Source organism: Peromyscus californicus, unplaced genomic scaffold (assembly GCF_007827085.1).
Source record: "Peromyscus californicus insignis strain IS unplaced genomic scaffold, ASM782708v3 Scaffold_9__1_contigs__length_137607984, whole genome shotgun sequence".
Classification (NCBI taxonomy): Eukaryota; Metazoa; Chordata; class Mammalia; order Rodentia; family Cricetidae; genus Peromyscus; species Peromyscus californicus.
The window spans coordinates 12529481-12542063 of NW_026294617.1; the positions used below are offsets into that span (position 1 = coordinate 12529481).

The 12583-nt window shown below is 41.6% G+C and overlaps 1 protein-coding gene across 1 annotated transcript in view; it reads left to right on the forward strand.

Moving 5' to 3' along the window:
• The window catches only part of Pik3ca (phosphatidylinositol-4,5-bisphosphate 3-kinase catalytic subunit alpha), a 77260-nt gene that overhangs the window by 50414 nt on the left and 14263 nt on the right, over window positions 1–12583 (forward strand). The window contains exons 10-17 of the mRNA XM_052730169.1: window positions 3762–3886; window positions 5282–5363; window positions 6101–6265; window positions 6457–6560; window positions 6947–7118; window positions 9092–9198; window positions 9608–9729; window positions 11186–11264. Of these exons, the coding sequence (XP_052586129.1) occupies window positions 3762–3886; window positions 5282–5363; window positions 6101–6265; window positions 6457–6560; window positions 6947–7118; window positions 9092–9198; window positions 9608–9729; window positions 11186–11264 (956 nt within the window). The remainder of the gene's footprint in view (window positions 1–3761; window positions 3887–5281; window positions 5364–6100; window positions 6266–6456; window positions 6561–6946; window positions 7119–9091; window positions 9199–9607; window positions 9730–11185; window positions 11265–12583) is intronic.

Sequence of the window (12583 nt, forward strand, 5' to 3'; positions counted from 1 at the left end):
TATAAAAATTGGTATAGATGCTATAATGAACTTGGGGACTAAAGAGATGTCCAAGCATACAGCATGGTATGGTAGCAGTAGTATAAGGAGAATAACTGAGGTGGGTAGAGCTAGTGTATATAGACCAGGAAAGACCTCTCTTGAGTTAGTGACTAGGAGTTGAAACTCAAGTATAATAAACATGAGCTGAACTTGGAGGCAGCAGAAGCAACTCTTCATCACAAAATGTTAGTCCAGGTCTCCAGAAATAAAGTATGGAGAACAGTGTGACTGTTCACCTCATAGTCTAACCCTGACCATGCATAGCTTGAGCACCATAGTAACCCAGATCAAGGACCACTTACTCTTCCTTGTTTCTTAATGACAGAAGGGTGGGTGTTGAGAGGTGTTCCTGCTCTTGGGTGTCCTCTCCTCCTTTCCAAACGATTGCTTTTTGTTTGAATTGCTTGTAGGTTATATGAGACCAGCTGACTAATATTGGGCTGAGGTTGTGAAATGTGCCTGGCCAAACACAAAGAGAGCAGTGCGTAAGAGCTCCTTTCTGAGGACATCTTTCCAGACAGTTGAAGCTAATTGTCTTCCTGTGTATACAATGTAAAAACAAAACAAAATAAACAGCAGGCAGAAGGCATCTCCTTTTGGAGCAGTGGTAGCACTTGGTTAGGGTTGAGGTTTTATGACTTGTGGTGTGTTTCTTTTTATAGAATACAATTTAAATAGGTAGGAAATGTTTCTAAGTGGAAAGTAATTATGGAACTTTAGTTTTCCTGTATGTGAAGGCATTTTTCTATTTCATTCCTTCCAGTCGTGCTCAAGGAAGACTAAACAAATGCAGAGATGTAGAGGGAGGGGTATGATAGCCTGGAGAGGACAGTAGTGAAGTATAGTCATTAGTCCATACTCCTTTCCTCTCCAAATTGCCCAATATCTTGTGGCATCTTCCAAGAAGAGTATAGAGATTTAAATGCATCTGCAAACACCAGCTTTGTAAAATTGTTTTCCTTGTGGTGTTTTTAGACATGTGTTGGACAGAAGTTTTCACTTTCCCTCCTTGGGATAGAAGTTATAGAGGCAGCTATTTCATCATTGCTGGGAAAGTCACAGGAATGTGGGCAGCACTGTTTCTCAGCCTCAGCCCTGCTCTGAAGGCCAAGTGCATCTTCTGTGTAGATCATGCTGCATGTGGCAGGATGCTAAGCCGTGTCTGTGGCCTCTGAACCACTAGACACAAACTGATGATCAAAAAATGTCTCCAGATACAACCAGAGGTCCACCTTAGAAACACAGCTTCAGACTCTGATGTTGGTGAGATTTGTCTTGAAAATACAATGTCAAACAGTACATCCTTCATAAGGATAAAATGAGTGAAAGTGTTCCCAATGATAGAGAATAAGTCTACTTCTATCTAGCCAGTAATTCAACTGACTGGTAATCAAAGAGTGATTCTATTTCTGTATTTTGTGTCAAAAGCTTGGCCACATATTCATGGTATTTCTTTCCTGTTCCATATGATATGTGTGTAACACTTTTTACTACTGTAGCATATACTGTGAGAAACAAGGAGGCTAGGCTGAAGAGCTAGCCTGGCAGATGAGAGCACTTGTTCTTGCAGAGGACTCATTCTCTTCCAAGCACCCATAACATGGCTCACAACCATCTAGTTCCAGGGCATCCAGTACCTTCATCTGACTTTGCAGGCACCAGGCATGTACATGGTGCATGTACATGCAGGCAAAAACATTCGTACACATAAACTTTTTTAAAAAATCTAAAACAAAATCATGAAGGGAAGATCTATTTTGGGCTCATGTTTAGGGAGGAGTCTTTGTCCCTCAGAGTGGGGAGGGCACATGGAGCAGAGCAATTCTGAGGTGGTGCTGGGAAGGGAAAAGAGGAAGCCTGAGCACAGACTTCCACCTTCCCCTTTATTCTGTCCAGATCTTCCATCTGTTGGTTGATGTTCCCTCAGGGTAGGCCTTCCTCCCTCTTTCTCATCCTTCTGGAGCTCCTCAAAGCCACAGTGTGCTTTACTAACTGAGGCTTTGCTCAATCCAGTCATATTGACCATCTGAAATAACCGTCGCAGTGTTGAGCATTAACATTTACTCGATATATTTCTCCATGAAGGAATGCAGAAGGCAAATGTATATACAGAGGCCTGTGAAAGGAAAAGGGTGGTGCAGAATTCATTCCTTGATCATGTGATTTACAAATACAAATATAAAATGAAAATGTCTTACAATTGTTGAGCAAGAAAAATGGCCATCTTGATGTCTTCAACAGAAGCATGAACCTCAGTGTCAAATGTGTTTTGACAGTGTTATTTACAGTTTGACAAAGATACTTCAGAATGAAGCTCATGTGAGAAAACTTTTAAGTTTATTATTATGCTTGGATTCTTGTTATTTTAACATGTAAACAGAATTTTAAAACTATAAAAGCAATGGAGTCCATTGGATGCTGATGATAGTAATGATGTAAGACAGCAGGCTTCTCATCTGGGCCTGTGTAGTAGCCTCTGAACTGATTTCCCTTCTACTGAAAAAGCGTTAGGACACGTAGAATAGATCATGGCCTTCATCCCCTTGGTGGGATCCCGTGCTGACCCTCCTCTGCTCTCGTCGTCCCCTTGTCCACTGGACGTTTTTCTCACTGACTTTCTTCCTGTTTCTCCATCAGACCAAACTCCTCTTTAAAAGCCTTTTCCATTAGATTGGATGCTCTGAGTAGGGTCTGCTTTCTAAGCCTAACAGGAATAGCAAAGTAGCCACAGTCCATACTTCACAAGTGCTCATTGAAGGTTTCTGTCCACATAGTACTTCCTCATCCTGTTGTATAACTTCAAGATGCATCAATACATAAAGACCAGCTAACACAGAGGACTCCTTTTGTTTCTGCTGTTCAAAAGGGCTAGAGTATGGCATCTGTTTGGTATAGTATATTAGTAAGCGTCCATAGGAACTGTTGAGGTGATCTGTCGTAGCTCTTATTTTTTACTGTGGGTGGTGGGTGTGCATGCCCCAGCTTACTTGTGGCGGTCAGGGACAGCTTGATGGAGTTGCTTCTCTCCTTCCACCGTGTGAGTCCATCCCGGGATCAAACCCAGGCTGCCAGGCTTGGCAGCAAGCCTCTGTGTCCAGTCAGTGTGCCATCTTGCAGCCCTTCTGTGTCCAATCAGTGTACCATCTTGCAGCCCTTCTTGTCTTGTTTTGTTTTGTTTTGTTTTTGTTTTACATGGTGACACTTTGGAATTATTTGGGGGTGTTAGTTATTCAAAGACTCCAAGGCAAATAATCTGTATTTGAAGAGAATATAAATAAATATGAAATCTATTATATAATAAGTTTGTTACTTTCTGCTTAGTTCCTTAATGTTGAATGTGCAGTGCTTTAATGAGTTAGTTCATTTAAAAGATGTTAGGAGGATGATTTAGCAAGGAACATGAAAGAGTTTACATTTTTATTTTATTATTCTGCTTTTTGCTCTCTTCTCCCAGAAGCATCATCAGGCTATAGTTAGTAGGTAGTAGAAGAGCTCATTAGGGAGAGGAAGAGCTGACTTCCTCTTCTGACTGCTTGGTGGTCAGAATAACATATGACTGCATTGGGTCACAAATACTGTTTTAAATTAGTTCAGTGAGAAAAATAAATTATTTTGTGTTAATAATTCATGTGAGCTTTATTAAAAGTCTACTTGCTTTTTAAAACACATCACTCATGACTCTCAAAGAAGCCTATGTAAAGTCATACTTTACTTTGCAGAGTAACAGACTCGCCAGAGACAATGAACTCAGAGAAAATGACAAAGAACAGCTCCGAGCACTTTGCACCCGGGACCCACTGTCTGAAATCACTGAGCAAGAGAAAGACTTCCTATGGAGCCACAGGCAAGTGTCGGGGGTGAGGCTCTCAAGGCAGGAAGCTGAGTGCCTAGCACACCATTTGGTTGTTGTGGAGGTAGGTTCTCTCGCTGTAGTCCAGGCTGGGCCTGAGCTCACTGCATAGCCCAGCCACCTCTCTTCCTTAGACTCCTCCCACCTCAGCCCTCTTCCTGAGTGCTGGAATTACAGCTGTGACCATCACTCCTGGCTGGTTCTTACCATATGTTTTTTTAACCATACCCAGTAGAGTAAAAAAAATGTAATTTAAGTGTTATTTTTCTTGTTAATGGTGACTTTTTCAAAAGTATGGATACAAATACTTCTTTCTGGAGACACATGTTATGTTGATACTTAAACATTTAAAAGTTGCTTTTGTTTCGTCTTTGTTGTTGTTGTGGGGCAGGGTTTCAGCCCAAGCTTTGAACTCTAGATGAGGATGACTTTGAACTTCTGATCCTTCTGCCTCTGTTGCCACACCCGGTTTACAAGGTACTGGAAACTGGGATGAAATCCAGGGCCTCATGCATGCCAGGTAAACACTTTACCAACCTAGGTATATCTCCATCCTCAAACTTTGAAAATTCCTTTTTTTTTTTTTTAATTGGTGATAGAGATTTAACTTACAGATTTCTGTAAGCTAAGCACATACTCTGCCACTCAGTTATAAACTCAGACTGACACCTTGCTTTCTTAGAATTTTTTAAGGTAAAATTCAAGCAGGAACACACGCACACGCATACTCAACATGCACACACACGCACACTTTAGACCAGCTACTCATCACTTTCATTGATTTAGAAACTGTATTTGGCAAGTTCCCTTCCCCTTTTCTTTAAGGAGGAAAGTAATGCCTTATCCTTACTTGTAAATCATGCTGCTACTTGGAATACTAGTATATTTTTTTCTTAATTACATTTTATTTATTATTGTGGGGCGGAGGTTGCATGTGCCACTGTCTGCAGGAGTCCACTTCCCCCTTCCAGTGTGTGGACACATCATCTTGGTGAAAGCACCTTTACCCATTGGCATCTCACCAGCTTCCCACACTGACAGACCTAACTGAAAGAATTGTAGTTCATCTCTTTAGAGAGTCTGTGAAGTACACACCTTGTCCAGTAAGCTCATGGGGGGCATGGAGATGAACGATTTGAGTGCCTAAAGAGCAGAGTAACACATCCATGATTGTTCTTAACTGTCAGCCAGCATTTATCCTCCGTTTAAATCCTTAGTCTTTACCGTTTTAACTGTATCTGCATAGAGACCATAGTCTTGAACACATGTTGACTTCTCCGATAGGCTTATAGCAGTTAATAATAAGCTTAGAACTTCTTACAGATGCATGATGGGGAAATTAGATGTTAGACTTTCGCATAACGTGCTCTTTATTGTCTTCCCCAACAGACACTACTGTGTAACTATTCCTGAAATCCTACCCAAGTTGCTTTTGTCTGTCAAGTGGAATTCCAGAGATGAAGTAGCCCAGGTGAGATCACTTAGGGGCTCTTGCACAGAACCTGTATGTTGCCTAAATCATCAATTCTCAGAAACTCTGCATCAACTTAGAAGATTAAATAGACTATAAAGTATTATGATGACATAATTAAAAAAAACACTGGTCATCATCATTTTATATATAAAATTCTGTGTGTGTGTGTGTATGTATGTGTGTGTATGTGTGTGTGTGTGTGTGTGTGTGTGTGTGTGTGTGTATGTGTGTGTGTGTGTGTGTGTGTGTGTTTTCTTTTTCTTTCCCAGAGCTGAGGACCGAACCCAGGGCCTTGCACTTGCTAGGGAAGCACTCTACCACTGAGCTAAATCCCCAACCCCAAACTTTTTTTTTTTTAATTTATTTTTATTTTTTACATGTGAGTGCTCTGTCTAAAGGGCACCAGATCTCATTGTAGATGGTTGTGAGCCACCATGTGGTTGCTGGGAATTGAACTCAGGACCTCTGGGAGAGCAACCAGTGCTCTTAACTGCTGAGCCATCTCTCCAGTCCTTGTGTGTGTGTTTTCAAGACAGGGTTTCTCTGTGTAACAGCCTTGGCTGTCCTGGAACTCTGTAGACCATATTGGCCTCGAACTCAAGAAATCCACCTGCCTCTGCCTCCCAACTAAAGACATGTGCCACCACACCCAGCTTTAAACTAATTTTAAAATCAGATGTTAAAATGGTATTTTAGATCTTTATGTATAACTTACTGTCTTTCTCTGCCCACAGATGTACTGCTTAGTAAAAGATTGGCCTCCAATCAAACCTGAGCAAGCCATGGAGCTTCTGGACTGTAATTATCCAGATCCTATGGTTCGGAGTTTTGCCGTTCGGTGCTTGGAAAAATACTTAACAGATGACAAACTTTCTCAGTACCTCATTCAGCTTGTACAGGTAAGACACTAGAAACTGAGCATGCGTCACTCCACAACCATACAGCTTGTCAAAGCAGCAGCATTAGGTTTATGCTTTTTAAAAAACCCATTTATTACTAATAGTAGTATCTATTTATAGCATTTTTTAAGTCCAGCCATGCAGAAATGGGCCTGATTCATCTGAATTTTTTTTCTTTTCTAATTCCTCAGGTCTTAAAATATGAACAATATTTGGATAACCTGCTTGTGAGATTTTTACTAAAGAAAGCATTGACAAATCAAAGGATTGGCCATTTTTTCTTTTGGCATTTAAAGTAAGTCAGTTTTTTTTTCCCCTACCAAATTTTTTAGATGTGTATAACTCACCTTCCTAATAAGTGCAGGAATCTTGCTGCTTTATCTGTATGGAAAACTGTTCCAAAGTTCTTTTCTTTGGAATTAAGTGAGCAACAAGTCAGAACTGAATTCTGTACTATTGGTGCAAATATTTTCAAAGGTTTTGCTTCCACTTTGAGCCACGTAAAATTTGCCAGATGCAAATTAATGTTGTGATAGGTTTCACTGTATACATACATGAAGTTGTTCCAAAATGAAAATTTTACCTTGGAATTCAGAATAATGGCAGAGTCCAAAGTTTCTTGTGAAAAAAATGAAGAAGGCTCTATATATACACATAAATAAATTTTTCTTATTCTTTTAGATCTGAGATGCACAATAAGACTGTCAGTCAGAGGTTTGGCCTGCTCTTGGAGTCCTACTGCCGTGCCTGTGGGATGTATCTGAAACACCTGAACAGACAGGTAGAGGCCATGGAGAAGCTCATCAACCTAACTGACATCCTCAAGCAGGAGAAGAAGGATGAAACACAGAAGGTGTGTGAATGGCTCCTCTTGGATTTGGACTCTTGAAGAATTACTTAAAAGCCCAGTGTACATACAGATCATGGTCCCTGCATTTTGGACTCAAATTCCACTGTCTGCCAGCTTTGTGATTAAATATCTTATGTAGGCTCCTAAGACTCAATTTCCTCAACTGCAAAATAGAAATAATACTTTGAACAGAGTGTTCATGAAAAGGAAGTTGATCACATGACCCGGGCAAAGCACCTGTCACCTTCTCTTGAGCATGAGGGGTGCCTGCTCTGTACTCTTTTCATGTAGCTGTAAATAATTAAAACAGTCTTTCCTAATCTCATTTGTAATTTTGGTAATGACCCTGAAAATAAGTAGAAAGAAGTAAGTTTAACTGGACTCAGTAATAAACACCCGCCGCCGCCGCCGTCCTCCAGGACCTCAGGACCTTCTCCCTTCCCTCTTCACTCATCACTGCCAGCTGGAGAGCAAGCTTCGCCTCCCCTCCGGTGAAATAGGAGAGTCCATTCACCAGTGAGTCCCAAAAGGCAAAGAACAGAAAAACAACTTTTCTAAAGTTGTAGCAGTTAATCTAAAAGAAAGTTACTGTATTAATTTAGATTCCTTAAAATAGGTGATTGAATTGACTCTCTGGAAGTTGTGTGGTATATAGGTTCAAATATAGATTAGTAGAAGTATATGGAAAAGGCCAGGATATAGCTGTTGGTGGTATATAAGTAGCACACACAAATTCAGTCCCCAGCACCACATAAACCAGGCTTGATGTCGTATGTGGTGTGTGTAAATAAGTAAGTAAATAAATGTAAAAAGAAAGAAAAAATTTTTTTAAAAATGTTCTATTTCTGACATGGAGATTATGGGCAACAGGGGACTATTGCTTTGAAAAAATTACTATATTGCAATAGTTTGAAAAGCTTTACAATAGATAATTTGTAAGTTCTAGCATTTATTTTGTGCTAGACTCTTCATATCACAGTTTGACTTTGTATGGTGGTTTCATTAGGAAATTGGAGTTCATCACTCAACGACTTGTCAGTTTAAATAAGATTGTGGTGAGGAACTGAAATATTACTCTGGAAATACAACAGTTCCTGTGGATAGTTTCGTGTTTATACTAGAGTGTGGAGGACCCTGTGTTATATGAGAGTAGACAGAGATCTCTGTCTTTTATGCCTGACTCAAAAGAGCTGCCTCGTCAGTGGTAATGGGATGTTCTAGCTATTCACTTGATATGGGAAGGGGAACTTCGTTGCTCAGATTCCAGGGGGAAATTATGATTCCTAGTCCCTAGCTTTTATTCTGTCACGTTTTATAGTTTCAATAATTCAAAGTTTCCTTAAAAATGTATCAGATACTGCTTGATAGCTCTGAGTTGATGAATAGCTCTTCATACTATAAACTGCATATATAGTATGAGATTCTATATATCAAGTGATTTTTCCCGATTCTTTAATCCTCACTGATCTTTCTTACCTAACAGTGTAAGTGCTTGACTTTTTCTAAAAAAGCCTTAAAAGTAAGAATATTGAGCTCAGATCTAAAGCAACCTGGTCTTTTTGTTCTCCTCAAATAAGGATCAACAAACTTCCTCATTGAAAGTCAAGTAAATCTTGACTTTTGAGATCACGTAATCTGGCCTTACCTACTAAACTCGGCTGTGAAACCTGCCCGTGTACAAATGGCAGGACCGTGTTTGTAATGCACCTTGGTTTACAAAAGCCACAGCTGGTCCGCAGGCAGTGTGATAACTTTGCTTAGAGCTGTGTCAGCCAGCAGCGGAGCTTGTCTCCCAGGCTGTGCTCCCACCTCGGCCCCTCGATGATAGTACTGCCCCAGTCATGGACTTCCCCGTCACCAGTGTTTGCGTGGCCTAGGGAATGGAGGTAACTCACAGCACTGCATGCTCTGTGAAGGAAGCAGCAGCTGCTTTTCCCGTATGAAATCCACTTCTCACTCAGATTTTGCTTTATCAGGTACAGATGAAGTTTTTGGTTGAACAGATGAGACAGCCAGATTTCATGGATGCTCTGCAGGGTTTTCTGTCTCCTCTAAACCCTGCTCATCAACTAGGGAACCTCAGGTATGGTTCTTATGCCCTTTATTGTCGTGTTTAAATAAGTATATATCCAAATAACTCTTAAAATAAATCCAGTCCTCCAATTCTTGTAAAACAGCAATAGTAAAATATTAAATAGTCTTAAACTAGACCTATGTGTATTTAGAATCAGTTTCTGCTACTTTGATAATAGTTTAAATCTTTCTGTGGTTAGAAGTTCTGATATAATAAATAGAAGTGGAAATGGTTTATATAAAACCAATGATATGTTCTTAGACTGGTTGAAAATTTATATAAACATTTTTAAGATTATTTTCTTTTGAAAAAGTTTTAATTCTTCTAACACTTCAAAAAGCTGTATTGTATATTTATTTACAAGGACCGCAAGTATAAAAAGCTAAGGTGCCTGGTAAAGTGTTCAACTGTCTTACAGGCTTGAAGAATGTCGAATTATGTCCTCTGCAAAAAGGCCACTATGGTTGAATTGGGAGAACCCAGACATCATGTCAGAGCTACTGTTTCAGAACAATGAGATCATCTTTAAAAATGGCGATGGTGAGGAGCGCACTAGTGAGCTCATGCTCTGTGCATGCTGCTGTCTTTATACACAGGATATTTATGAACCGTCGAAACCTTTGAAAGCCATTTAAGGATTGCCATATAAATTCTAGATTATTAGGATGTCTGACATTTTACAGTGTGCATGTGGAGGAGTTTGGAAAATGAGATATTGTGCTTTAATGACGTTGAACCCAGATCTGGAGAGAGTAGATAAATGCAGACACTTCTCCGCTCCTCTCATCTGTCTTGAAGGTAGATTCCTGCCACAAGGAACTCACTTGTCATGCATCTTAGCAACCAAGGGAAACAACTGAAGGTTGACCCCTATGATTCTAAGTCTAGTAATCCTCCCCAGCCCCAAAGTGAGTGTGCGTGAGTAGGAAAGCAAAAATGGGCATGCTTCTGCCTCATTCATTCTGGGATGGACTACAGATAAAATGACAGAAGCCAGACTAACAGGAGGAAGAAAGTGTGTAGATATGCTTAAGAAATCACGCAGGATATGAGACCCCAAAGAAAGGCCAAGTAGCCGAAGCTGGGCCATCCTCCTGAGCTATCCTGAGGCTGGCCTGGAGGAAGGCCGGCATTACAGAAGGGGAAGGGGCAGAACTAAGGTGAGTACAGGTGGTCCTGACACTCCTTCCCAGCTGTTTGACACAGCCAGAATGGCAGCACTTGGGAGGCGAAGGCAGGAAGACCAGCTGGTCAAGGTCTTCTGCAGCTCGATAGCCAGTCCAAGGCTAGTGTGGGCTGCATGAGACTGTGTCAAGACCAGTCCTTAAAGGACTAGGTGCCAGTCTGTCAGGACAAGACATCAACCTCGAGGTGACTGTCAGCCTGGCATCAGCCTTCCTAATTGAGGTGAAATTTGATCTCCTTCAGAATCAGGAGCCTTGGAGTCGGTGTCTACCTTGGCTTACTTCCTGTGTGGAGGGGTGGTTTGCATAGCATCCATTCCTTAAGTAGTATTCTGTGTGCTGGACTTCGGGACTGTGGCAGAGCCTGCCCTCTTGTAGCTTAAGTCTGATTGGGAAAAGCATGTTCAACAGGTCATTACAGAAGTGAAAGAGCCATGAGACAGAGTGTAGTCTACTGAGAGACTGTTTTAAAGAAGGTCCTGATTTCTGTGGAGAATGGGCTGCAGGAGGATGGGAGGAGGCTCACCAGTGGCTTCTGAGAGCATCAGACTCAGCAGTGAATGCTGCTGACCCCAGCTTTGCATTATAGGCCACATTTCCACTTGATTCTTCACAGGGTAAATATTGTAAATACAGTCGGAACTTTTAAAATACCTTGTTACCCAGATGATTGTGCAGATAGTTTAGAAGTGGATTCAAAACTTACAACACTGCTGTCTTACAAATTATTTTGAAGATTGAATGTGGCTCTTGATTGCCATCTGACAACAGTGGTGATACGGTGTTCAGTGTGATGTGTATTTGAATTTCAGATTTGCGGCAAGATATGTTAACACTTCAGATCATCCGAATTATGGAGAATATCTGGCAAAACCAAGGCCTTGACCTTCGGTAGGTAATCAGACCATGGGATGAAAATTATCTTAAGAGAATAAACTGAAGTCTTAATGGGAAGATCCTCCCCCACCTCCACCCCACCCCGAGACAGTGTTTCTCTATAACAGCCCTGGCTGTCTTGGAACTTTGCTCTGTAGACCAGGCTAGTCTCGAACTCACAGAGATCCACCTGTCTCTGCCAAGTGCTGGGATTTAAGGAGTGTACCTCCACTGCCCAATAAAGTCTTAATGGTAGAAGTCTAGAGGCCTATATTAAAAGTGTTTGCAAAATGGGGGTTGGGGGGTGGTGGGGGGTGGTGCAGTAGTGATGAAGAGGTGGTCCTGATTGCCTTTTCACCTCTTCTCTGGCTTGGCCCAGTAGCTGAGACGCATCCACATGAGAAGAGCTTCTCATGAGTGCTGTAAGACTGCCCATGCCCTGGAGTACACCGTGACGAGTAGAGCAGACTTCCTAAAGCTCAAGCATGAAGCTGCACAGGTGGCCCTGTGGTTATGAGCACTTGCTGTTCTGGAGAGGCACCAAGTGTGCTTGCTAGCACCCACATTGGGTGGCTCCCACCTGCCTGTGACTCTAACTCTAGGGGGTCCAGCATCGTCTTCTGACCGCCACAGGCACCCACACATATGTGCATACATGCAAACACAAATAAAAAATTTAAGAATATTAAATTCAGGCTGGGCGTTGGTGACACACGCCTTGAATCCCAGCACTCGGGAGGCAGAGCCAGGTGGATCTCTGTGAGTTCGAGGCCAGCCTGGTCTACAGAGCGAGATCCAGGACAGGCACCAAAACTACACAGAGAAACCCTGTCCCATCAAACAAAACAAAAAAACTTGAGTTGCTTTCCTAAGTTTTGCTACAAAATAGATTAAAAGGTAGCTTTTTTACTAAACTTCTGTGATGAAACTTGCTTCTGAACTTAAATACTCCTTTTTTTTTTTTTCCGAGACAGGGTTTCTCTGTGTAGTTTTGGTGCCTGTCCTGGATCTCGATCTGTAGACCAGGCTGGCCTCTAACTCACAGAGATCCTCCTGGCTCTGCCTCTCGAGTGCTGGGATTCAAGGCGTGTGCCACTGCAGCCCAGCTGCAGCTGAAGTTTTTACCGGTTTCCTGTTCTATCCAGTGTTCTCTGATCACTTTATTCTTTTCCCCTAACTTTGCAGAAATGTTTTATGCTCTCATAGTCACTGCTTCCTTCTTTGTGACTCTTGCAAACACATAAAGATCACACAGGCAGAAGCTGCCTGCTCTGAAGTGCTCTGGTCTGATTGGCATTGTCTCAGTTACTGTTCTGTCACTGAAGAGATGTCCC